Source organism: Tasmannia lanceolata, unplaced genomic scaffold, assembly GCF_043159265.1.
Source record: "Tasmannia lanceolata isolate RefF3 unplaced genomic scaffold, GAP_Taslan_0.1 ptg000002l, whole genome shotgun sequence".
NCBI lineage: Eukaryota > Viridiplantae > Streptophyta > Magnoliopsida > Canellales > Winteraceae > Tasmannia > Tasmannia lanceolata.
In genome coordinates, this window is record NW_027518679.1 from 33,533,975 (window position 1) to 33,561,588 (window position 27,614).

Below are 27,614 nucleotides of genomic sequence, written 5' to 3' on the forward strand. Positions count from 1 at the left end.
TTGTGAAGCATCATTGATTATTAAGAACTCCAGCATAATTATTCTTTTGCAATTTTTTATCTTTAACTCGAACTTTCAATTTTTAGAAATTTCTTTTGAATCTAAAAATACTTTCAATCCGTGCTTTGGTCTCACTAGTAGGCTTTATAACAGCCGGTGCTGAGTTGGAAAGTCCTCAAATTCGCCAACTCCGCCTCAAATCCCACATGGCCACTTAAATTTGAAATTTCTCCTCACCAACCATCATTCCAAACGCCCCTTACAACATGGTTTTTCACGATTTGTTTTCCAAAAGCCACCCTTCCTCCACAATCTTACAACATGGCTTTTCACGATTTGTTTTCCTCGCCTCGCAGGGCCAGGCCGTGGCCGTGGTCTGGGTCTGGGTTTGGGTTTGGGTACAATAATGTATCTTTTTAGTGCCCAAAATGTTTTTTATTTTCCCATTAAAATCAAATCAATTTTTAATCTCCCCACGTTTTTGTTATTAACACCCCTATTAAGTGTAGGCACTAATAATGGTGATTAATCATCCTCCAACAGTCATTTTCTCATCTATAAAAAGGAGATAACAGCACCATTGGAGAAGACAGCTTTTACAACGAATTGCTTCTGTTTTCTACCATCTTCTTCCTCCGTTCCCTCTGTATCTGAGTACTATTCCAAGGTGGTTCTAGGTGGACTGGTCAGAGAGTACACGTGGACCGCCTTTCAGGCTGTTTTATCTTTGAGCGTCGGTTCGCGAATCTCGTTGCACCGTAGGGGGCGAATACGATTCTTAAGGAGAGTGATCATGTGGCACGACTCAGCCTTTCTTCCTCAAATCTGATTTTACCAACGTTTTCAACAAAACAGATAAGTACAAATTCATTTTTTATTCCTTTGGAAATCTAAAACAGTGCTAATTTAGAGACAGAATAACATATATCTTTTATGGATTCAATCAAGCCATAAATCAGACCTTGCTGGACCAATCTGTTTTTATAACAATCTTAAGAATCGTATTTTAAGATCTGATCCTATGGCTTCTGATAATCCAAACCCAAGTTCTGTTGATCCCATCTCTGTTGAGAATTCCAATCCAACTTTGGTTGTTCGCACCCCAGTTGTCAACAGAATTCTCAACACCGTTCCAGATTTTTCCAAGATCGAACGCCATACTGGATTGAACTATAAACGATGGAACAACAGATCTTGTTTGCTCTGCAACAAATCGGTGCCGCTTTTGTTGTTATCCAATCAAAACCTTCTGAAGATTCTTCTAATTTTGAAAACTGGAATAATGTCGATTATATTTGCAAGAATCATTTCTTGAATGGTTTGTCAAATGACCTTTATAACGTATACTATTCATATGAACATGCTACTGATCTTTGGAATGCATTAATAACTAAATATAATTTAGAGGATGCTGGAAATAGGAAATATGTGATAGAAAATTTTTTAGACTTTGCTATGGAAGATGGGAAACCTATTTCTGCTCAAATAGATGAGTATAAGTTCCTAATTGGAGAATTGGCTAAGGAAGGTATGAAGTTACCTGACACATTCGTGGCTGGTTCTCTTATTGAGAAACTGCCTTTGTCTTGGAAAGATTTTAAGATTGGAATGAAGCACATGACAAAGGAATAGAACTTAGACCAAATAGTTGTTTGGATTAAAATCGAAGAGAAAAACAGACTAAAATGCCAAAGAGTATACCTCTAAGGCAAACATTGTTGAAACCAAGAATGATGGGTCTAAGAATCTGAAACCAAAGAAGGAAAAGAACTTCAAGAAATCTGGACCCAAGAAGAAAGGAGTCTGTTTTGAATGTGGAAAACCCGGACACTACAAGAAGGACTGCCGATACCGAAAGGCTGGTTCGTCCAGTGCCAAGGTTAATCTAACAGAGGCGGATGTAATTGCAGCGGTTGTGACAGAGGTAAATTTGGTGAAAAATTCAAAGGAGTGGGTTCTGGATACTGGTGCTACCAAGCACATTTGTGGAGACCAAAGCTTCTTCTACTACACCATAGTTAAGGAAGGGGATCAAGTTTTCATGGGGAACTCACAAACCTCAAAATTCGTTGGAAAGGGCAAAGTATTGCTGAAGTTAACTTCAGGAAAAGTACTTGCACTTCAGGAAGTGCTGCATGTGCCGGATATACGGCGTAACTTGGTATCAGGAGCACTTCTCAACAAGAACGGACTAAAGCTCACCTTTGAAGCAGATAAGGCAATGATTAGCAAATATAATGTGTTTGTAGAAAAGGGCTCCAATGCCAATGGTTTATTTATTCTTAATGTACTTGAAATCCTGAATGAAAAAGCATCATCTTCTTCTGCTTACATTGTTGAGTCCTTTAATATTTGGCTTAGTAGACTAGGCCATAGAAGTGCACCTTATATTAAAAGACTTTGCAACTTAGGTTTAATAAATGGAAAAATTGAACCTAGTGAAAACAAATGTGAAATATGTGTTGAAGCAAAATTCAGAAAGAAACCTCACTTTAGTGTTGAAAGAAAATCAGATTTACTAGAACTAATTCATAGTGATTTAGGTGATTTCAGATCACTTGAATCTAGAAGAGGAAAGATATATTACATAACCTTTATAGATGACTTTTCCAGATACACTAAAGTATACCTATTAAGAAGCAAAGATAAGGCTGAACAAGCCTTTGTATAGTACAAAAATGAAGTGGAAAATCAATTAGACAAAAAGATAAAAAAACTTAGAACAGATAGAGGTATAGAATACTCTATAACTAAGTTCTGTGATGATAATGGTATTGTCCATGAAACCACAACCCCTTATCAACCTGAATCAAATGGTATAGCAGAACGGATGAACAGAACCTTAGAGGATATGTTCAATGCTATGTTGATAAGTTCTGGTTTACCCTTAAACTTGTGGGAGGAAGCACTTCTTTCGGCTTGTTATATATATAACAGGATACCCCCCAAAGAAGAAGGGTCATATACCATATGAATTGTAGCATAACAAGATGCCTAGTTTATCTCATTTGAGAGTTTGGGGTTGCTTGGCTAAGGTTGGAATACTTGAACTTAAGAAAAGAAAACTAGGACCTAAGACTTGTGACTGTGTATTCATAGGATATGCTCAAAACAGTACAGCCTATACATTTCTAGTTTTGAAATCAGTTGAAAATATCCTAGAATATAACACTATAATTGAATCTAGGGATGTTGAGTTCTTTGAACATCACTTCCCTATGAAGAAAGAAATTCCTAAAGAACCTAGTAATGTTTCAAGATATCAAACTGAAACTGAAAAGGAATTGGACCCTGAGTTTCAAGAACAAAGAAGAAGTAAAAGACAAAGGAAAGAAACAAATCTAGGAGATAGGATGTTCACCTATCTAATAGATAAAGATCCTGTAACTTATACTGAAGCTATAACTTCTCCGGATGCTGTATTCTGGAAAGAAGCTATAAAAAGTGAACTAGACACCATAATAGAAAATCACACTTGGGAACTAGTGGACCTTCCTCTTGGAACTAAAGCATTAGATAGCAAGTGGATATTTAAAAAGAAACTAAGACCTGATGGGACAATTGATAAGTTTAAAGCAAGATTAGTGGCTAAAGGCTTTAGACAGAAAAAGGAGATAGATTACTTTGATACATACTCTCCTGTTGCTAAGTTGTCCACCATTAGGACACTTTTAGTTATAGCCTCTATTCATAAACTGGTAATTCATCAAATGGATGTAAAAACAGCATTCTTAAATGGAGATTTAGAAGAAGAAATTTACATTAAACAACCTGAAGGATTCATTGTGTATGGACATGAAAACAAAGTTTGTAAACTAATTAAGTCACTATATGGCTTAAAACAAGCACCTAAACAGTGGAATGACAAATTTGATAGTGTATTAGTTACAAATGGCTATAAGATTAATGAATCTGACAAGTGTGTTTATAGTAAGTTTAATGGTGATAAAGGTGTGATTTTGTGTGTATATGTAGATGATATTCTAATCATGGGTACTAGTTTAGACATAGTTAAATCTACTAAGAGATTTTTAATGTCAATCTTTGAAACCAAAGATATGGGTGAAGCTGATGTAATCTTAGGGATGAAGATCATCAGAAAAGAATATGAAATAATATTGTCCCAGTCTCACTATGTAGAGAACATTCTAAGGAAATTTGGACAATATGATAGTTTACCTGTGAAAACACCTTTAGATTGTCAGGTACACCTTAAGAAAAACAAAGGTGAGATGGTATCTCAAAAGGAATACACAAGTATTAGAGGTTCAGTGTCATATTTAATGAACTGTACTAGACCTGACATTGCACTAGCAGTTGAAAAACTTAGTCAACACACACATAGACCAGGACATGAACACTGACAGGCTTTGACTAGGTTGTTGAGGTACTTAAAAGGTACAATGAACTTTGGACTGCATTTTAAGGGGTATCCTGCTATCTTGGAAGGCTATAGTGATGCGAATTGGATCTCTGATTCAAGAGATTCAGTGTCTACCAGTGGATATGTATTCACCCTTCGTGGTGGTGCGCTTTCTTAGAAATCGGTTAAATAAACTTGTAGTACAAGTTCCACTATGGAAGCAGAATTTATAGCCTTAGCCCTAGCAGGAGCTGAAGCCGAATGGCTCAGAAAATTTTTTGGTAGATGTGCCTTTATGGCCAAGGCTAGTTCCCTCAGTATCTTTACACTGTGACTGCCAAGCTGCTTTAGCCAAGGCCAAAAGTAAGACCTATAATGGCAAAAGAAGGCATATTCATGTGAGGCATAATTTGGTAAAGTAATATTTGAGTGAGAGAATAATTGCACTCGACTTTGTAAGGTCGGAGAGGAATTTGGTAGATCCTCCGACAAAACCACAGATAAATAAGATGGTTTATGAGACATCGGTAGGAATGGGATTAAAGCCCGTGGCTTAAACCATTAGTGATGGACACCCAACCTATGTGAAAGGAGATCCCTGAAATTAGATTCAATAGGTACTAACAAGTCACCGAATGGTTTGTTAACACTATCACCCCTATTCTTAGATGCAAAATGATTGAAGATAGTGTTCATTGCAAATGAGGTAGGGTGAGTTGAAGACTCTTAATCAGTTCATTACCTGTATTAGGTAGTATGTTACTTGCAGTACATACTTGATGACTGACCTAAGTGAATGTGGAGGTGAGGCCGCTTCCTATGAGAATTTAACGGGTAATTCTCTTGAACATTCATGAGAACCAAGAGGGGAACAAGGCCAAAATGTTCCAATACTGTGATTGAATCACCAAGGAATCAATGATAGGGTATGGGTAACAGGTTAGTCGGTTACACATACGAGAAAAGGCTGAAGGAGTCTAACTTTACCCGTACTCGGTAACGTAATCTGTTTATCCTAAATATCGGTTGAAGTCCAAAAGACACGGTATGAATCCAGTCTATTTTTCTAATGTGCTCAGATACTTCCGTTTTCAAATTTCAACTGTATTTTGAATCTTGTGGGGGATTGTTAGAAATTTTTAAAAGATAAAAGATTTAAAAAGTCAAAGATACCTTTTCTTTTAGTTTAAAATTTTGGAGGGAAGATTCAAATTAATGTTTCCCTCTCTTGTTTTAAAGTAAAAGATTTTTGTTTGAATGGGGATTTGAACCCAAGACCTTGGTGTGTGTGTTTGAAAAGGGAGCTCTCATTTACAAGTAAAAAACAAATAGTCCCACATTGCTTTGAAACAAAATTCTTCTCATCAATATAAGATGAAGAGTTGGAGAAAGGCTTGGGCCTTCAAGGGGCTTTCGAATTTGTTGGATCCTAGGCTTTTAGAAGAGAACAAATACATGTTCAAAACACACACACGCGGGAGCCTCGCCGGGCCGGGCCGTGGCCCGTGGTCCTAGGTCTGGGTCCGGGTCCGGGTTTGGGTACAATAAAGTATCTTTTTAGTGCCCAAAACGTTTTTTATTTTTCCATTAAAATCAAATCAATTTTTAATCTCCCCACATTTTTGTTATTAACACCCAGAAACGGTAGGCACTAATAATGGTGATTAATCAACCTCCAACAGTCATTTTCTCATCTATAAAAAGGAGAGAACAGCACCATTGGAGAAGACAGCTTTTACAACGAATTGATTTTGTTTTCTCCCATCTTCTTCCTCCGTTCCCTCTGTATCTGAGTACTATTCCAAGGTGGTTCTGGGTGGACCAGTCAGCGAGTGCACGTGGACTGGAACCTTTCTGGCTGTTTTATCTTGGAGCGTCGGTTCGCGGATCCCGTTGCACCGTAGTAGGCGAATACGATTCTTAAGGAGAGTGACAATGTGACACGACTCAGCCTTTCTTCCTCAAATCTGATTTTACCAACGTTTTCAACAAAACAGATAAGTACCAATTCATTTTTTATTCCTTTGGAAATCTAAAACAGTGCTAATTTAGAGACAGAATAACCTATATCTTTTCTGGATTCAATCAAGCCATAAATCAGACCTTGCTGGACCAATCTGTTTTTACAACAGGTAGGCGCCAAAATCTCCAACACAGCACGTATTTTCTTGGCATTGGCCACAATCCCACTCTGACTGAACAGGAAGCCGATGAACTTCCCGGAAGTTACGCACTTATGCTACAAATCCCACTTAAAAATATCCATATATAGGCAGGCAAACTCACGAAAAAGAGATATAAAGGTTTTTTTTTTACAGGGTTAAATTTTGTGTCAAAAGAAACATAAAAATTGTATATCTCACTTTACGCCCGATTTTACAATGTGCAAAGAAACAACGATAATTTTTCCAGAGTAAAAATTTACCCTAGAATTTTAACTTCAAAAATTTTACGTAGAAAGAAACGAAGTCTTAATGAAACATTCCAAAGACCACACATATCGGGTATAAATACTTCATTGGCACCTCATGTGGTCCTATTACCACTGCCAAATATTTTGTATACTTGTCACAGCCGAATTACGTCAATATGCATTCCAGCTAACTCAAAATGGATATATAAGTTCCAATCTTCGAAGATTCTAAACAATTTCATCATACCCAAGAGTATATAAGAGTGAAGTACAAGATAAAGCAAAAATTTTGCAAGCCCGCATAAAATGTCAGAAAATCCCAACAATTTGTTCAAGTGAATTCATGAACAATCTACTAAAAACCTCTTGGACTCTTGATGATCACCTTGATCTACTTCAATCGTTTCTTGAACCTACAAAATCAAATTGACAAAATGAGGAATCAATGATAAATTCTAAATAGCAATATCCTCACATGAATATGTCTAAAAATTATGAAAATCCCCTTGAGCACTTATGTCTACAAATTTTGGCTACAAATTTTCCAAATATAAACCTGTTTTTACTATTTGCCATTCCTCTCAATTCCTGAGAAATGACTACATGAGGCGATTTTCAAATACAAATCCATAGTGTATGACCATCCAAATCTATGAAAAGAGCAAGAAGCTACCTCCTTATAACTATAATGTCTTCAAATATTAAGCTTTATATGATTGAGATTATAGTAGAAGAAAAAACAGGAAAAGTATATTTTATCATATAATGCGATCCAAACATATTTTTTGTATTTCTCTCATGCATAGTTACTTAAATCCTTAAATCCTGAATAACGTAAAATTCTTAAAAATCCTAAATTTATGATGCCCAAATTTAAACTTCAAAAGTATAAATATTTGAGATTTCTCAAAATTTTCAAATTAAATGTTTATTCTCGTTTTTAGAAATTTTCCAAATTAAATGCCAAATCTAATGAATAACTCATCAAATTCAAAATTATTGAAAAAGATAGCTCGGAAAATTGAATTGGCACCTTAATAAAGACATGCACTTAACCATCCATCGTTCTGAACTATGCAGAACTACGCAGGTTTTCTCAAATATTTCACAACTTCAAACTTTGTAACTTGACAGTCAAACTAGGAGTCCATCTCGGCAAGGACAGAGCCAGGAATTTACACTTTTCCTGCATTGGTCATTAGGGGTTGGCCGCTCACATGGCCCAGTCTACTAGAGATTGAATCCTAAAACACTTTGCCTGTATTTCAAGGGATTTTGCAAGTCATTGAGGGGCACCCTCACGCTATATGTACCTCCGCCCCTGCATCGCGGGCTGGGAGGCCAACCCTAGCCCAACTCGAGGTAGCATCACATCAACTCTAACCCGACCCATCCTGAGCCTCAGGTCGATGAAGGTCAACCTCGACCCTACCCACCTCTAAATATTGCAACCCTACCTCTAAATATTGCAACCCTAACCCAACCCAAGTTTTGAAATTGAGTCGGGTTGCAAACCTTAAAAAGAATATCAAAAAACCATAACCCAAAGATTTTGAAAGCCTCAATGACATCATGATAAAATTAGAGGGATGGGAGTAGGTTCGGGTAGGCTTGTCCAAGTCTCAACCCTCCCCGATCCGCAATCAAATCGGGTTGGCTATTAAAACCCTAATCCAACCCTATCTGAGCCCAAATCGGATTGAATCCAAGTTGCACCACTATGTCAAACATGGGACTACCAAAGAAGTGAATGAGTGAACCTGCGAGGATGAAATTACCTATACTTTGGCTCCAAGAAGCTCGCTGAAGGGCCTCTGCCTGAATCAGTATCCCAAATCTTGTACACCCTTACACAAGTGAAACTTGCCGTCAAAGTCTTGTGCCGATAAGGATACCTGAGATATGTGCCTCCAGAACAGTTGTCTACACTCAATTCCTCAAGGAGAACACACTTAGGAATTAGAATATCAAAAATTTCGTCTGTCATAATCACACTCGCTAGAGATAGAATTTTGAGAGAGCTAAAATTTATAGCACCAGAGGGTTTGAATCAATAACCCCTTAACTTTAAAACTTTTAGTGATCCATATTGGAAGAGAGTATGAGGCAAACACAAATAACCTCCTCCTAAATAACCTCCACCCTCGTAGGAAAGATCGAGTTCTTGCACTTTACTCCTGATGGCAAATTCTATCCATCGATTGACCTTGTCACGAGTAGTCGACCTCAAGGCCGGCAAGCAGACATGAAGCCCCAAACTCGGTATGGTTGCTTCTTTGCGACGCGACAACACTCTTTCTGTGAACTTGACGAATTCTCGCCGTCTATATCTTCCATGAAACTGAGACTCATCAAAGTCCAATTTAGAAATAGAAGCACATAGGTATCTCCATCTTTTTGCCAAAATACTTGTTCTTGTAGCATCTCTCATGGACAGGCAAGAGAGGATGTGGAAAAGAATATCGTTTGACAAATCGTTGATTGGAGCATAGAACCTCGTTCTCCCTCTTCCCATCATTTTTTCTTTCAGAACCCTGAGAAAGAGAGAGAGAGAGAGAGAGAGAGAGAGATTTTAGGAGGGTGGGGATATTTTCGAGTTGCCTGCTAAATTATAGGGTGGACATATTTTCTAGTTACTAAATTCATATGTATTTAAGATAAATTGGGCAGTCTGTTTTAATTGAGCCAAAATAGGAAATGGTCCCACGTATGGGCATAGGAGTAATAGCACCCACATGATCTTGGTCCCATACCGAACGGACTTCCAATGCACAAAAAACCGTAGACGAACCTTAAATAATGGATCAAGTGCCTAGATCGTCCCATGTAGTGTTTCTCAATTCAAAATTCACACCGGCTTACTTTTTAGCAGTTTTTGAGTTATTCAATTAAAACATCTGAGGTGGCTGTTTTCACATACAAAAGTGAGCCACGAAATGGCTTTCCACGAAATTGCCTATCAAATCCCATTTGTGTGTCTGTATTGGGATTTGCTAGGCAATTTCGCGGATGACTTTTGTATTACATAGAGCAGACAAACAGGCTCACTTTTTAGTGGATTTTATCTTTTTCATTTAATTCATCTGAGGTGGCCCCTCCCTCATGCAAAAGTCGGCCGCGAAATGGCTTTCCACAAAATTGCCTAGCAAATACTTTTATATATATCTGTGCTCGAGTGTAGAAAACAAGGCTGGAGCCACTTTTTTTAGTAATCCTAAGCATTCATTTGAAAGGCCCATCATGAGTCGGGTGTGTATTAAAAATCAGCTTATCTACGCTCGACCGCAAGAACCTGTTAAACCCAAGGCAGAGTAGTGTAGACACCTCATTTTGACCGAGCCCTAAATCCCAAGGATCGAATAAATGCCCCGAAACTAGGTGATTCCCGAAGAACCGAACCCAAATGAGAAGTGTTAGGGGTAAAATCGGAATATCCAGCACCGAACCTCAAACCCCTTCTCCATTACTCAGCTGGATCGACACAGTCCCCGCAGCAGCACTCGGTAACGAACATTGATTAAACCTCCTTGATACTTTTCCCTTGAACGGTACCGAGCTACCAAGAGAATCAAACACAATCGTGGAGATCTCGCCCCCAAACGAAAAATCCGGACGACCGGTACACGTAAGGCGCGGCTTTTGAATTCAAAACATCCCGCCTAAATCATCATCCACGATCTTCGCCCAGAATCATCGGAAATCGTATCTCCACATGTTTATTCGCCAGCTATCAAGCTCCACGTGGGCTAAATGTAGGATATGATTGATGTCTCCATGATCTTATTCTCCCGCCATCACGCTCCACGTGGGCGAAATCAGAGGCACGATTGATATCTCCAAGATCGTAGATCTCCACCCCTATAAAAAGGGGACTACGCACTCAAGCAAAGGCATTCAACTCTCCCTCTCTTCTTCTCTGGTCTTGTAACTTGACTTAGCCCTCTCCCATTCCCCGACCATTGTCTGTGATTGCCCATCTCTGACTTGAGTGTCGAAGTGGCCGTCCAGAGCCACAACTCCAGGCCTGCTGACGCTTTTTCTATGAGCGCAAGATTACAGGTTCTGCGAAGCTAGTTCGTGCAGTCAGATTTTGGGCGTCATCAGATTAGCGCCATTCGTAGGATCTGCTATGCCAAAGTCAAAAGCCACCTCCCAACCTAACGATAGCATGGTTACGAGAAGCCAAGCAAGCCAACGATACCACGGACCACCCGAGGAGATGGAAGAGATGGTCACCTCCGGCGACACTCTGGTTACAAGGACCACCTTCAACCAACTCACACACTAACTCGCACTACAACAAAACCGCTGTTTAGCAGCGGTAATTTAGCAGCGGTCTTTAAAACCGCTGTTGAAAGTGGGTATTTAGGCGCGGTCAATTAGACGACCGCTGCTATATCATCGGAGAAAAAAAAAAGCTTAAACAAACCACTCCCGCCATATTTTTTTTCTCTCCCGCTGCCTCTTTTCCTCTCCCGCGCAAACCTATATTTTCCCTCTCATGCCCTAGCTTTTCTCTCCCGCTCCCTCTTTTCCATCAGGATCTGCTAACGATTAGGAGCCCAAAACTGTCGAGAAACCCTAATCTACATTGCCGATTGATGAAGGAGAAGAAACTGAGGAAGAGAGAAGCTTCTATTGCTTTGTTTTGTAGGATTTGACAATTCTTTTTCCTTTATTTGCTAGGGTTTCGACCATCCCTCTGCATTTGGTTCCATCTCCACGCCCTCCCTGTTTTTGGCCATTGTCAAACGAAGAAGAAGGGGGCTGATTTGGGGTTAGGGTTCCTTCTGGCCTGAGATATCTACCATCGTTCCAACAATGTGAGTCCCCTTGATTTCTCTTTTCTTTTTGAAAAAGGGTTTCATTATTAGTTCCATCTCTCTCTTTCTCTATAAATCTGTGCCAAGGCTCTGTTTTTTGTTTTCACTTGTACCCATTTTCTGATTTTCGAGCTAGGGTTCCTTTGTATTTTCAGTTGTTTTTCATTTCATCTGTTAATAGATTTATGATTCTCTTTCCCTTTGGTAATTTCGGCAAGATTAGAGAAGGATAAGACAAAGGAGAAGAAAAGAAGAAAAGGGATCTTAACTAGAGGTAACTTTTGTTTCTTTTTCCTTAATTTTACTAGTTTTGTCATGATATTTATGATCTGGTTCGGTGTTTATTTTATTTTGTTATCTCTATGGATCTTCTCCTAATTGAGTCTCAAATTTCCCAGATTTTTTTTTTCATTTCAAAGGATCGATTTCCTTTTTTTCTTAAAATTATGGAGATTTTAATAATAACATTGTAATGGTGTAGAACATTTAAATAGAGAGTGAGATCGCACCTATGCCTGGATGACGATTAAATGATGTCAATGTGGGGATGTGTTGTATCTTTGGCCAATCTTGGCCCCCTTCTTCTCTACATCGTTCCTCCAGTTTAGGACAACATAAAATCTTCAAACATTCAAGTGTGGTGGGGAGGCCATAATCATTATTGTCATCATCAGGAAACAAGGAATGGAGTTGACGATAATCTTCAATTATCAGTTCTTTGAGGGAGGTGAGACTTTCCAGCCGAGTGGGCATGAACTTGAGATTAGAACAAAAATGGATTTCTAGAGTTTTGAGTGTGGTGGGAAGCCCCCCCCGCCCTCTCCATTTGCCAAGGACTCTAGGTTGTGACAGCTATAGATCTCCAAATGTTGGAGAGAGGGTAGATCTTGCAACCAGCCTTCCGTGGACCAACACTTCAAATCATCAGACCATCCTATGTTTAACCTCTGAAGATCGGTTAGGGGTTTCAGCAACCCATGTGGTAGTGATCTCAGGCTTTCAAAGCGTTCGATAGTCAATATGGAAAGAGAGGTGAGGCAAGGAACTGATAAGCTTAATAGCTTCTCACCACACCTCCCTAGTCTTAAATCACAAAGAGATGAGAGCAATGGAAGGGTACTCAATTTTTCACAACCAATTATTTCCAACTTTGTGAGGGCAGGAAGAGGGTTGGCTTCGGGAAATGCCTCCAGCTTAGGGCATAATCTTAATGTAAGCTCACGAAGAGAGGGAAGATGGATATCAGGAGGCAAGAGGCGTTCACATTTTCTACAGTCCTCAAAAGTAATGCTTGTTAAATTGAAGAGATGCCCTATCCAACTTGGAAAGCTGACACCACCATAGGCAAAAATTTGTAAATTTTTGAGGTTTGTGTGGGGTTGGAGGCCTTCCAAGACCGTCTCGTCATTAACCATTCCATCTTCTGAATTATCATATCCATCCCATTCCAACACTAACTCATCAAGGTATTTTTTATCTTTCAAATTGGCTTCTTTTGCCTCCTCTATGTTTTGCACATTCTTGAGACCCGAGATGTGAATTTTTCTTTGATGTTCCTCATGTCCTTCAACTCTCCTATCTGACAACCACTCTCTTTGCACACCTTGAATTTCAACAATGTTTGGAGCGAAGTTAATTTCCCAATTCCTGGAAAAGAAATCGAGTACCAATTCAAATGGACCGATTGTATGGCAATATATCGTAGATTAACTAGATTCGTGATACCTTTGGGTAACCCTTTAAGTTTGACGCAAAAATCCATACATAGCGTTTGCAGATTACAGAGATTAGTTACTGATTCAGGTAGCCTGTCTATCATCGTGCAAGAGAGGTCAAGGTAACGTAGATGCTTCAAATTGCCAATTGAATCTGGCAACTTTTCGATTCTAGTGAAACTCAAATCTAATACCTGCAAGCATGTCAACTCCTTGAGGGCATCATTGATGATTGGTGGGGGATTAAGAGAATTAACACCCACTAGAAATGAGCGTAAGCTCTTAAATTTGTACAATACCTTCAAAGATATTGGATTCTCTTCGTCAAGAATCCACGATAAATGGCGTGCAATTTTAGGGATGGTGCGTGACACACCACATTCCATTCTAAGACATTCATCACCTGAGATAGATTCTGCTAGATCATGCATGAGATCATGCATCACGTATATTGAAGTCTCCCGATAGAATTCATGATGAGAATATTGAAAGAAAGACTTCAGCAATAAATCATCAAATATCTCCCCACCTATGTCTTCTAGGATCGTGCTTCATTTGGGTTGAATGAAGCCCACAACCATCCATTGTCGGACTAACACATTCTTCCCAAACCGAAAATGTTTAGGAAATGTAGCACAATAGGCAAAACATTGCTTTTGATTCGGTGGTAAGTAATGATAGCTCAATCTTAAAGCTGGTAATATTTCATTTTTATCATCCTTCCATATTTTGCTTGTCAAGATGCTTTCCCACTCACTCACATTCGTTTTAGAAGACAAGATGCCCCCCAATGTCTTTATGGCCAAAGGCAGGCCTTCGCACTTCTGCACGAGTTGCCTACCAATATCCTCCAATTTTGGATGCGCATTTGAAATTCCTGTCACAGATGCACGCCTAGTAAATAGTTCCCAACAATCACCATCTGGTAAAACCTTTAAATGGTGAGCACCAACTGTGCCCACTATAATTGCAACCCTTTCACTTCGTGTAGTTACCATAATTTTACTCCCCTTTGCTCCAACACCAAAGGGGACTCGTAGACTGTCCCAGTGAATTTGATTTTCATCCCAAACATCATCTAGAACAATTAAAAATTTCTCACCATTTAGTTTCTCTGCGCGGCATCCAAGTTTGAGAGACCACAGTGACTTCCAGTTGCAGATTCAATAATTGCATTTGTTATTCTCAATACATTAAATTTGTCAGACACACAAGCCCACACTCTTAGCCCAAAATGGGTCTTTAGCCTCTGATCGTTATAGACGAATTGAGCAAGAGTAGTCTTCCCAAGCCCATCCATGCCCATTGTGGGGTTTGATTTCAGGGGTCTGCAAATCTACAAACCTTCAGCATGTACTGAAACTGTAGGAACCCGGGGAATCCAAGAGGGAAATTCGAGGGAAATTCAACTGCCAACGGTAGCTCGTGGGCTTGTGCTCGTCATGCTAAGGGAAGTGACAAACCGAGAGACGAGAACTGCCTCATTACTAATAGCTTTGGAGGCTGCGACGTCTTCCAAGCGCTTCCAAGTCAATTCCCTCTTCTCTTGCATCTCTGTCTCCCTGACTTCGTCTTCTTGGAATCTGATTAAGCACTCCTCGAAGAGCTCTGAATCAGCATCCGAGAAAATCCTCCTTACGTTCAGGGTCAAGCTCTGGACAGCCTGGTTCCAATGGGTCCTGGTGTTTTCCTCCAAGGCTGGGAAGATGATGGGAAGTATCACCTTCCGATTCTGCGTGATCAAGTTCCGTATGTGGTCATTGTTCCAGAGCAATAAGGCTCGTTCCGCCACCTGAAAAAAAATAACAGTAGTAAAACCAAACTATTAAAGAAAAACTAAATACTGAGTCAGCTATAATGAGAAATAAATATCAGTGAGGTTCTAACATTCACAGTTGCATTAAAGGTTGTTTTGTTCTGACACACAGTTTCACAAAAGGTTGCTTCTTTTTCTTTACAGATATATCTAACCAAGTTCATCCATTGTGGACATTATGTGCCTCTTTGGTCAAGTATTGAGGGTGTTTTCCAAATCTTAGAAATGTACTTGAATATTTCATTTTTATTTTCTGAATGTTGAAAGGCTTTCATTAATGAAAACGAGACCGAGAGGGTCCCCAAGATACAATGAAAAGGAGGCTAACAGAAAAAAGAAAAAAAACAAAGTACCATACAACAAACGAAATCAGAATTTAGGGAGGGATAAGATCCAAAAAGCTCTAAACTTTCCCTAGAAACACCCTCTCTCGCCAGTCTGTCCGCCTCCCCGTTGGCAGACCGCCTCACATCACATGGAGGAAAGAGACTGATGGCAAACCCAATCTATCCCGAATCTCGTCAAATAAGGCTGCAAATCTCCAAGGAGCCACATGAGAACCTCTAAGCCACCGGATGATGTTAAGAGGGTCCCATTCAATCTCTACCTTGTTCAAATCCACGTTGTGGAACATTTTAATTCCTTGGTGAATAGCCCGGACTTCCGCCTCGTTTGCATCCACAACCCGAATCGAACCTCTGAATGCCCATAATACTACTCCTCCATTGATATCTGAAACTTGCTCTAGTACTAGAATGCTTCACGTGTACGCCTTTAATCAGCTGATTAATAACTGAAATGATGCTTACAGGCTTACACCAGAAGTCAGCGGATTCTAGGTTTAATCTTGCAAGGAATTAAAATATCCTTCGAGGTTCTGTTAGTTTCTTCCGTGTCTCAATAATGGGAACAATTGGTTAGTACTTAGTAGTTATTCAATTCCTCCTACTTACTCTGAAAAGCATGAAAAGTCAGTCACTTTCCCATTGACAGAGTCACAGTTTCCTGATGCAACTGATAAATCTAACAAAAACGTTATACCCAAATTCTCTAGTGGTGTGGAAACAGAAGAAGCCCTCGACTAATTGTTTATTGGACTAAAGTCAAGGTTTCAAGTTTCGGTTTCAGTATGCATTTTGATCGTCAATGGAAATGGAACCATGTGGGTTTCGAATGGAAATTTCAGTGGGCATCCCGTAAAATTACGGAAATTGTAATGGAAACACAAATGACGCACATTTAAGATAAAACTTCCGGAAGTGCTAGAATAAGCAGAAATACACTAAAAAACCATCATATAAATAAAAAATCACTCATAATAACAACATCAAACATATAGCGCATGTCTGATTTATAAGTTATGCATACACTAATTTTCATACACAATTCAAATAAATATAATTATATAGTTGGGTTGGTGGCCAAAAAGGGCCTCATATGGACTTTTTCCAGACAAAAGAGGGGTAGGGATACGATTGATTAGATAGGTGGCAGTGAGAACACATTCACCCCAAAAATCTAATGGAAGGTTTGCTTGAAACCTCAAAGCACGAGCTACTTGAAGTAGGTGCCTGTGTTTCTGTTCGACCACTCCATTTTGTTGTGGGGTGGCCACACAACTATGTTGGTGAAAAATCCCTTTGTTGTGAAGTAAGGATTGGAATTCAGAAGAAAAAAACTCAGTACCATTGTCGGTTCTAATTTGTTGAACTTTGCTATTAAACTGATTTTTTATTAAAGCAAACAAATTCTTGAGATAAGATAAAGTTTGAGATTTGGTTTGCATCAAGTAAACCCAGGTGACTCTCGTGTAGTCATCAACAATTGTCATGAAATAATGAGCACCACAATGAGAAGCAGTACCATAACGGCCCCAAATGTCACAATGAATTAACATGAACGATCTTGTAGAAGAAATACAACTCAAAGGAAATGCTAATCTAGATTGCTTGGCAAGTGGACAAATACCACAGATTGATTTATTAGAAAAACAAATACTCAGAATTGTTCTTGGACAATGTTTGAAGACGAGAGTGAGAGAGATGCCCTAGTCCCCAATGCCATAAATCAAATGATATGCTGTTGGAAGGGAAAGAAGCCTGGTTGGCCTGGTGTGGTTGGAGGATGTAAAGACCTCCTTGCTGTTTACCCGACCCAATCACCATCTTCGAGGACAAGTCCTGCAAAATACAATGTTCAGGAAAGAAAGTGATTGAGCAATTTAGTATTTTAGTGAGCTGACTAACAGAAAGAAGGTTATGGTTAAAGGAGGGCAAACATAAAACATTATCAATGGGTAAAGATGATGTCAACATGGTAGAGCCAATATGAGTGATGTGTGCAGTTTGACCAGTAGGTAAGGAAACTAGCTTCATGGTTGAGGTGGGTGATGCAAAGCATAAGAGAGAGGGGTCAAAAGCCATGTGGTCTGTTGCTCCACTGTCAATAATCCAATATGGGGTAGAGTCACTCAAGCAGGCTGAAACATTACCTGAGAGGTTGGCATTTGGGGTTGAGTTACCAGTGGATATAAGAGATAACAACTTATGGTATTCATCAGCAGTAAAAGAAAATTGTGGCTGGACAGATTCAACTCCTGCAATATTTGGAGGAGAAGTGTGTTGCTGATGGCTGTTAGAGGGACTAGCTGCGTTGGCCATGAAAAACGGCTGCTGAGGACAATTTTGCTGCTGAGCAGTTGCAGGTTTGGAGTTGCGTTGATTGCTCTTGGCTGATTTACGAGGGGGGTAATCATGAATCTTAAAGCACTTATCGATTGTATGGTTATCCCTCCCACAATTAACACAAAGTTCTTGGAATTTGGGTGTGTTGATGGTTGATGGTTTGAGGAGGAGGCCGGTTCGTTCGAGAAGCAGCCATGGCAGAGTTCTCTATAAATGATTTCGGTTGAGCATGAAGGGAACGTTGCCTTTCTTCTTGAATAAGAAGATTATATGCACGATTGACGCTTGGTAAGGGGTCCATCAAAAGAATATTACTCCTCACTGAACTGTAGGCCTCAGTTAGGCCCATTAGCAGCTGCATCAACCGTTGTTGTTGCTCAAAGAGAAGCGGCAGACTTGGAAGGTGCACACGTACAAGGGCCAACCATTGAAATTGAAGAGAGCTCATCCCAAAAGGGCTTGAGCTTGCTGTAATATGCACAAATGGAAAGGTTCTCCTGCTGTAATGTGGCAATAGAACTCGTTAGTTCAAAGATTCTTGGGGCACTGCTTTGAGAGAATCATTCTCTCAGTTCAATCCAGACATCATGAGCTGTAACACCATTGTTGATACTATCAGAAATTTCACCGGAGACGGCATTTAGCAACCAAGACGTGACCATATCATTGGCTCGGTCCCATTCGCTGAACATGACAGAATTTGTGGCCGGTCGAGGAAGAGAACCATCTATGAAAGCCAGTATTTTCTTGGCATTCAAGGCCATCCGCATAGCACGCGACCAATTGTAATAGTTGTCGCCAGTAAGAATTTTGGAGACAATAACAGCCCCAAGGCTGTCAGAATGATGGATGTAATATGGTGATGACGAATACACATCTACAGAGTTTCTAGAAAGAGCATTGGAAATCCTTGTTTCTGAAGGTAAAGGAAGTGAAGATTCATGAGAAGAATCTGATAGCGGAATAGAGGAGTCTGCCATGATGGTTGGATAGAGCTAGAGAGCAAGTAACTTGCAGGATTAAGGAAAATGTCTATTGCAAGTCATGGATGATAGGTACTTGGCCGTGGATTGTTAAATCCTTGTTGATTGTAGGGGAAGCTTTCAATGCCTCTATTCTGATCACTGTATGTTTGTGACCTTGCCCATGTCCAAGGGAATTAGATGATCCTGCCAAATAAAGAACCTCGTAGTTATATTGTGATGCTGGGGGTTTCATGGGAGTAGAGGAGGATGTCGTAACCGTAAGCTCATCATATCTTAGGAGGGACACACACACACACAGAGGGAGGGAGGGTCATGCATTGATTTTGTTAGTGTGTAGCGATCTTTTTTGATATAAATATTTCCTTACAGTTTTCATCTGAAGCACGGAGTTGTTTGATGCGAGCTTCAGATTGTTGGGAATAAGTATCCTCGAGAGTTTTCTAATGCTTTCGAGCAGAGGTAATGTGAAGGACATGTGCGGGAACTTCTTTAGCAAGGATTGTGTTGATCCAGGCAATGATCAATTGATCCTTGCCTGGATACATTGATGGGTACATTGATGAGCACAGATGCTACAGGTATTCTCAAATGGACAGCACAATTACAATGTCCCCAGCATGAAGTTGACTGCTACTTAAATCCCCATCTAAGATATGAAGATATTTTCTCAAATGTGGCAGAGGTAAAAAAAATGGGCTTTATGAGTGTATGGATAGAATGTTGGGCAAGGACTTTGCAAAGCTAGAATGTTGGGCAAGGACTTTGCAAAGCATATCAATGTCGATGTGCAGCTATTTACTTATTTTTTAAGGGTACTACTTATTTAGTTGTTAGTTATTTTGATGTCTTCTTCGTTATTTATTAACTAATAAAATATGAACTTTGGGTTCAAGAGTTAAGACACCAAAATTTGGGGATCTTTGTTGTGCGGGTCTTAAGCCTCACATGTAGTGCTTCGGGCTAATGAGGTGGTATTTCCTACATTCCTTTGAGTTGTGACCTTTCATGTAAAATAGATAATATTAGGAAAACAGCAGAAATTTTAGACCATGGACCTATGTTGCTTATGTATTCCCCTAATCCTCTTCGTGGTCCAACAGCCTGTTAGTTATTCTAAGAACCAGCTCCAGACCATTTTGGTCAACTAGTAACATAAGAGGGGCCCCTATTAACAAGGGCCTTTTCAAATAGAAACTTATGAACCTTCATCTAGTAGTAATTCATCTAGTAGTAGAACCGATACGGTCCTATTGGGAGGATGATGGGGAAAGCGGTTGCACATTCCATCATCCCCGCCCTTTCCCAATTCAATTCCCCAAACTCATGCACTAATTTTTCGACCCCTTCTCTTAATCCTTTAATAAGTCTACATCCTCCCCAACAATCCTTAGATCATTATAAAGGTCGTATTTTAGATATGGCTTCTTGTGTCTTTTTTCCATACCCATGTTTACAATGAATTTGATCTCCTTTTCTATCTCCTTCCAAAGAGAGGAATTTCTTCGTGTGGTTCTACTATTTCTCCCCGCTCTGGAAGGGGTGGAAGCTAGTGAGATAAGGTGGCATAGTTCTGAACATGGTTTGAAATTTCGACCGAAATCTGAAATTTCGGATTGCGGTCAACACCGACACCAAAACAACCGAAATCCAAAATGTACGAAATCTACAAGGAAATTTCGGTCGAATTTTTGGAAATTTCGGTAATTTCGGCGAAATATGACATAAAAGGGTTTTTCTAAAGATGCTTTTTCATTTTCTTCTTCTTCTCTATGTTTTTTATTCTCTTCATGCTATTGGTTCAGACCTTCATCTAGTAGTAATTCTTCTTCTTCTTCATCATCAGCTATCTTTAGTGAGAGATCTATTTGCATGCTCTCTCTCTCTCTCTCTCTCTCTCAATCTCTTTGAAGGTATTAATGGCATTCTGGAGGTACCAAAGTCAATTCTCACATATCTAAGACGTAGTTATTATGTATAGAAGGAAGCATCTTAGTCTTGACTTTACTTGTTTATATAAAGAGGGAATTGTATATATGTTGTTTCTTCTTAGTTGGAATATGGTTGGACTGTAGAAGCATTGGCTGTGGTGCATTTTGTTGTTCGTATGATGCATAAAGAAGTTTTTAAATCTCATTTTTATTTCCCCTTGAGTTGATACATGTGCTTTGGATCACAAAATTCCAACAAGTTAATTATTCTTAGAGACAATCATTTACTTTTTCAGTGAATACCCATGATATTAGGGACAATCATATCCGGGTTGACTATCCGACCGGATCTCCGTGGTGGTTTCAGTTGTACGCGTTTCTTCCCATCATTTTCGTTCTGTTCTGGAGAAAATTAGAAAAACAATTATGGATAGAAGTTGGATTCAACTTCCAAGGTATGGCCACCTGAAGCTTTAGTTTTCCAAATATAGTATAAATTAGAAAGGAGATGCATTATTTTAGGATGTCTAATGTGTGTCTGGATTTGAATAAAATAGGAATGACCCGGCGTACGAGGAAGGTGTTGTTCAATTTCTTAACTTCGCATTTGCTCATGGAGCTGTTGAAGGAAAGATATTCTGCCCGTGTACGAAATGTGGCAACATTAGAAGGGTTGATAAAGATGACGCCATGGCACATTTGCTATGGCATGGGATGTTGTCGGGCTACACTAGATGGATTTATCATGGGGAAAGGTCATCTCTTGGTAGGGATGATAATGCTAATCGAGTGGTCGATGAACCAATTATAGAAGATGAAATGCATGAAGTGTTACATGATTTATATCCAAGGTCGAACCACGATGATGATGGACAAGCAGATGAGGACGTTGAGCTAGCAGATGCAAGTAGGGACGGGCCTGGTGGAGATGCAGAGAAGTTTTATAAATTATTACAAGATGCCGAGCATGAATTATACCCTGGAAGCAAGTTCACAAAATTATCTTTCGTGGTTCGGTTGTTTCACATAAAGTGTCTGAATGGGTGGAGTAACAAGTCATTCACCATGTTGCTTGAATTGTTGAAAGAGGTACTTCCCGAGGGTGCTGCACTGCCGAAATCCTTTTATGAAACGAAGAAGATTGTTGGGGATTTGGGCCTCCAATACGATAAAATCGATGCATGCCCTAATGACTGTATGCTATACTGGAAGGAAGCCTCCAACGAGGAGACATGTCGCATGTGTGGGGCTTCAAGGTGGAAAACAACTGAATGGTATTCGGAAGATCAGGGAACTCATTCATCCTCTACATACCCAAAAGTTCCTGCAAAGATTCTGCGTCACTTTCCTTTAAAGCCGAGGTTGCAGAGGCTATACATGTCTACCAAAACGGCTTCTTTCATGACATGGCATCATGACAACCGTACGAAAGATGATATATTAAGGCATCCTGCAGACTCTGCTGCATGGCAAACTTTTGACTACATTCACCAGTGGTTTTCCTCAGAGCCTCGCAATATCAGACTTGGGTTAGCAAGCGACGGATTCAATCCATTTAGGACGATGAGTATTGCTCATAGCACATGGCCTGTTGTGCTCATTCCATATAACTTGCCACCATGGATGTGCATGAAGCAACCATATATAATGATGTCGTTGCTAATTCCTGGCCCATCTAGTCCAGGAAATGATATTGATGTCTACTTACAACCCTTGGTTGAAGAGTTGAAGGAACTATGGGAGACAGGTTTGCAGACCTATGATGCATCGAAGAAAGAGAATTTTCAAATGCATGCAGCACTTTTGTGGACGATTAGTGACTTTCCTGCATATGCTAACTTGTCGGGATGGAGCACCAAAGGAAAACTTGCATGTCCTTCTTGCAGTAAGGACACCTGTTCTCTTCGTTTGAAGCATGGAAGAAAATTTTGTTACATGGGTCACCGGCGTTTCTTAGAGGAGAACCACAAATTTAGGTTTGAAAAGTTTGCTTTTGATGGCACTGTAGAAAAGAGGTCAGCTCCGATTCCCCTGTCAGGGACACAGGTATTCCATCAATTACAAAGTATTAACACAACATTTGGCAAAAAGAAAGATACCAATCCGAAGAAGAAAAGCACCCGTCGGAAAAAAAGTGGAACTGAGGAGAATACATTGGACCAAGGAAGTTCTAATTCTGCATCTAAGAAAAAAGAGAAGCATCCCAAGGAACACAATTGGAAGAAGAAAAGTATATTTTTCAGTCTGCCGTACTGGGAAACACTCCTACTGCGCCACAACCTAGATGTGATGCATATTGAGAAGAATGTATGTGACAGTGTAATTGGGACATTACTGAATATTGAAGGAAAAACAAAGGACACTGTAAAAGCGCGGCTAGATTTGCAAGAAATGAAACTGAGAAGAACACTTCACCCGATGAATAATGAGAGGAACAAAACATACTTGCCTCCAGCATGTTTCACAATGTCTCCAAAGGAGAAAGAAGTTCTTTGCAACATCCTGAAGGACATCAAAGTTCCAGATGGCTATTCGTCTAATATCTCGCGGCGTGTGAATGTTCGAGAGCGCAAGCTTTCCGGGTTAAAGAGCCATGACTGTCATGTTTTGATGCAGCAACTACTTCCGTTAGCTGTACGCTCATCATTGCCTAAGAATGTCAGCTCGGTATTGATTGAACTATGTAACTTTTTCCGAGAGTTATGTTCAAAAGTCCTTAATGTAAGTGACCTCCTCCAACTCCAAGATCGGATTGCACTAACACTTTGTCATATGGAAAAGATTCCCTCCTGCCTTTTTTGATATCATGGTGCACCTACCTATACATTTAGCAGACGAGGCAGTGTTGGCTGGACCGGTACAGTACCGATGGATGTACCCCATAGAGAGGTATGCATAGTTCATGAAATTGTTTTTCATACTTGAAAATTTATTCGTATTAGTGAAAGTAATGAAAAGTTGTTTTCGTTTAGGTACCTGCTCACATTAAAGTCATATGTGCGCAATAGAAGTCGTCCCGAGGGATCTATTGCAGAGGGGTACCTGGCAGAAGAATGTATGACATTTTGCTCGAGATATTTTGAAGGTGTTGAATCAAAGTTGAATCGACCAGTTAGAAATGATGAGGATATTCCGACTGAAATAGAAGAAGGATTCACTATTTTTTCCGTAGCAGGACGCCCTATAGGCAACGCTAAGACGTGTGCCTTAGATCAACTCATTGTTGATCAAGCACATCGATATGTTCTCTTCAACTGCCCTGTAGTTGAACCATTTATTGAGTAAGTCAATTAAATTGTCTAATCATTTATTGAGCAAATACGTTAAAGCTCTTTTCTCTAACAAACATTAATTTCTATGCAGAGAACACCTTAAACATATTCAAACGCAGCATCCTCGTGCTAGACCAAGGGTTATAGAAAACATTCACAACAAAAATTTTCCAACTTGGTTCCGCACACATGTAAGTTTGTTATGAACCATACGCAAATCTTCAAGTTTATTTAGCAAAAATGTTGATCTTTGTAATTGAACGATCAAATTCTAAATAGGTTCAAGAGTTGCATCGTTCAAGAAGTGAGCAGCTATCAGAAAAGCTTAGATGGTTAGCCGGAGGTCCATCGACCGTCGTTACGAAATACAAAGGGTTTATTACTAAAGGTTTCCGCTTTCACACGAAAAGTCGCGAACGGTTAAGAAAAACACAAAATAGCGGGGTTGTTGTCACTGCAAGTACAAGAAGTTTTTCAAGCTCTAGGGATCGGAATCCAATGGCAGGAGATGTTAGTTATTACGGTGTTTTGACAGATATCTTGGAACTTAACTATTACGGAAGAATAAAGGCATTACTTTTCAAGTGTGATTGGTTTGATGTTCTAACACCGGACAGGGGAATGAAAATAGATGAGTTCGGCTATACGGTTGTAAATATGGCACGGCAAATTTATAAAGATGAGCCTTTTGTATTTGCATCTCAAGCTGAGCAGGTATTCTACGTGCAAGATCACCCCAGCAAAAAAGATTGGCACGTGGTTGTGAAGACGAAACCTAGGGACTTGTATGACGTGGGTGGGGAAAATGAGGAAGCATATGTCCAGACCGAGGCAGTGGAAATCCAAAATTTGGAAGACATTGGTAGATGGGAACGGACAGATATAGTTGGGACAATATTTGATGAACCGTTGGAAACCTTGACCCAGAAAATTCAAGATGATGACGAAGAATGTGATAGTGAATCAGATGGTAGTGACGAAGATGATACTGACGATGCTAATGTTGACATGGATGATCTAGAGTACGGTCACTACACTCTTAAATCAATTTTATTTATTTGGCAAAACTGTAAATTATTATTTTCAATTGGCTGTTAGTTTCATGAAGGAGCATCCACTAGAATATCTACAATTGGCCCTTTCATGCTTATTATTGTAGTATTTTTTTTTCATTTGATGCATTAGCCTCACTAGTAGGTTAGTTTGTTTATTTGATGCATTAAGCTAGGGACTTGTTAAATTTTTATTCATACCATCAAAATTTGAAATTATTATTCATTGTTGTTATTTCTATAATTTTGTTCTCTCATTGTTATTTGACCCACTTTTAAATTGTGAAATTGTTATCTTTGTTTACACTAGTTGTATGTTTTTAAATTTAAATACTAATCTCAATTGATAATCTTCTGCAGGTAATTAGAGATGACACGACAAAATCTCTTGAGGCCATCGTCACAGTTACAGGATCAAGATTCATCTGATGATGCTCAGGATCACTACCAAGATGACCTGGCTCAGCACTTGGATGAGCTGCCACACTCCCAGCCCTCAGAGACACAAGATGTTCCCTCCTCGTCGAGGAGGACTCGGGGTCCGACTTATTGCAAAGATACGTGGGGAAAACAAGGCCCGAAGAAGAGAGTGAAGTTCAATGAGCTGAGCCAGCCTATAGGTAAAATAGGGAAAAAATTCACGAGTTTCCTAGGCTCTGTTGCGAGAATTGGTCCTAAGTTGCCCATTGACTATCTTGATTGGAGACAAATGCCGAATGAAAACAAAGAAGATGTGTGGGATATTGTTCAGGTACGATGAAAATGAAATTTATGTTAGATTTTCTTATTGCATTCATTTTAATTCCATCATATTATTAACATTTTACATGACCTTTTAGCAAACTTACGATGTTCATGAGATACATAAGAGTTGGGTGATTGGTAATATCGGTCTGAAATGGAAAAATTGGAAGTGTAAGATCAAAAAACAGTACTTCGATGAAAATATGCCATGCACAGAGCCGAGAGTAGAACAATCGCAGTGGACGAAACTTTGCATCCATTGGCGTTCCCCGCTAGGTCAGGTAAGATGTGATATTATTGTTTTGGTTTTTCTGTGATTTCATTCAAAGATTTATAATTTTTATTATATGAATTCTAAATTGCAGGAGCAGAGTAAAACCAATAAGGCTAATAGGTCCAAACAAAAAAGTATGCATACTGCAGGAAGTAAGAGTTTCGCAATGATACATAGTGAGGCGGGTGGGAATCTTAGCCGCATCGAAATGTTTAAGCGTACTCATACCAAGAAGAATGGGAAGCCTGTTGATCCAGCCTCAGAGGAACTGATGGTATGTTAGGGTATAAAATGTTTATATTTATATATTTCTTGGTTTTACTGGGTAGTTTTCTTATAAGTTATCTTTATTTTACTTTCAGAACGAATTTAAAGAGTATGAGACACAGCATCCAGAGGCTACCACTACCGGCATTGTTGCTAGGGACGACGGCTTTGCCCAGTGTGTGGGATCAGAAAGGCGTGGCCGAGTACGGATGATGGGATATGGTGCAAACTTGAGTAACACATTTGGGTCATCCTCAAGTCGCATGAATTACTGTACACAGATCGAACAACAAAGAGATGTAATTGAACAACTTAGGGAGGAGAATAGCCAGTTTAAGGAGGCTATTACCCAAAAGATTGATGATTTCATATCGACTTACATGCGCAGCCAGGTAAAATTTGAATTTTGTTCGTTAAGAGTTAGTTATAAATATGTGATATGATGCTTTTGAATGATGGATCTACCTTAAAATATTTAAGACTCCCGCTGAGGGGACACCTACACGAATGGATGCTTCGTCCCCCTCTAGTATCAACATAGATCGCTCCCGCCCTGAGGTATAAATGGTTTTTACGTTTTCATCCAATTAATCATGTATTTTCTTTACTATTATAATTTTGGAGTATAAATGTACTTGGCTTCATTTCTTTAATGTTGCTAAGGTTATTTTGATGAGCATGAAAGAACCGGGGCTTGAAGTGGCCAAGGGACTTCTTGTGAGTGATGATCCGATGACTCTAGTTGATGGCAAACCAATGGGAGATGGATTCTCTCTGGTTAGTATCAGGGTTGCAATGGTGGGTACTGAACCTCTAATAAGACCATCAGGACGACGCAAAACTATTAGAGACGCCGCGGGAGGACATGTGCCATGGGTTTCTTCCTTTGTAAGTATATGATACTTTTATTTATTAATAAATTTATTTCGACTTTGTTGAATCTGTCACTTATTCTAAATTTTTTTTTTTTTGCAGGTCAAACGAACAGGAAGCACTTAAGCCAGTTTCTTGTGTCTTTTCTATTTCTGTTCTTAATACATGCATGGATTTTGGTAACTTTTTGTATGGGGTTTTGATGTACTTAACCAAACACGAAGCACAGTCCCTTTGTCTTATTCCATTTCTATGGTTGATGTATGAACCTTTATATTTCATTTCTAAGTTTGAAGTAGTGTATTTTGCCACATTATGTTATTTTTATGTAAGGTATTTTGATGTACAATTCGTACAAATTTAAGCTATTTAATGTCTCTGTGTTGTCTATTCCAAATGGGAAC

General features: G+C 39.5%; 4 protein-coding genes and 1 pseudogene across 9 annotated transcripts; 3 read left to right on the forward strand and 2 right to left on the reverse strand.

Moving 5' to 3' along the window:
- The first annotated feature begins 1,179 nt into the window (after positions 1-1,179).
- On the forward strand, positions 1,180-4,541 carry LOC143890870 (uncharacterized). The gene is made up of 6 exons (XM_077395555.1): positions 1,180-1,528; positions 1,695-2,287; positions 3,225-3,698; positions 3,858-3,951; positions 4,057-4,205; positions 4,428-4,541. The coding sequence occupies exons 1-6, from the start codon at positions 1,180-1,182 to the stop codon at positions 4,539-4,541; spliced, it is 1,773 nt and encodes a 590-aa protein (XP_077251670.1).
- A 6,676-nt stretch (positions 4,542-11,217) lies between these two features.
- Positions 11,218-27,521, forward strand: LOC143870480 (uncharacterized). Of its 6 annotated transcripts, none has more exons than XM_077376610.1 (9): positions 11,218-11,599; positions 11,818-11,873; positions 25,413-25,803; positions 25,892-26,077; positions 26,162-26,344; positions 26,433-26,729; positions 26,818-26,895; positions 27,001-27,225; positions 27,313-27,521. In XM_077376610.1, the coding sequence occupies exons 3-9, from the start codon at positions 25,423-25,425 to the stop codon at positions 27,334-27,336; spliced, it is 1,374 nt and encodes a 457-aa protein (XP_077232725.1). In that variant the 5' UTR covers positions 11,218-11,599; positions 11,818-11,873; positions 25,413-25,422; the 3' UTR covers positions 27,337-27,521. The 6 variants fall into 6 exon arrangements, with proteins under 6 accessions (XP_077232725.1, XP_077232724.1, XP_077232726.1 ...); XM_077376609.1 differs by having other exon boundaries at positions 11,823-11,873; XM_077376611.1 differs by lacking the exons at positions 11,218-11,599; positions 11,818-11,873 and adding an exon at positions 12,171-13,065.
- LOC143890878 (putative disease resistance protein At3g14460) lies at positions 12,382-13,757 on the reverse strand. Its single transcript, XM_077395564.1, has 2 exons — positions 13,325-13,757; positions 12,382-13,202 (listed from the first exon to the last, which is right to left on the reverse strand). Exons 1-2 carry the CDS (start codon positions 13,755-13,757, stop codon positions 12,382-12,384), a joined length of 1,254 nt encoding a protein of 417 aa, XP_077251679.1.
- On the reverse strand, positions 13,866-14,620 carry LOC143890889 (putative disease resistance protein RGA3 pseudogene; annotated as a pseudogene).
- Positions 20,683-23,838, forward strand: LOC143870464 (uncharacterized). The gene is made up of 2 exons (XM_077376608.1): positions 20,683-23,617; positions 23,701-23,838. The coding sequence occupies exon 1, from the start codon at positions 21,419-21,421 to the stop codon at positions 23,528-23,530; it is 2,112 nt and encodes a 703-aa protein (XP_077232723.1). The 5' UTR covers positions 20,683-21,418; the 3' UTR covers positions 23,531-23,617; positions 23,701-23,838.
- Positions 27,522-27,614: the final 93 nt, after the last annotated feature.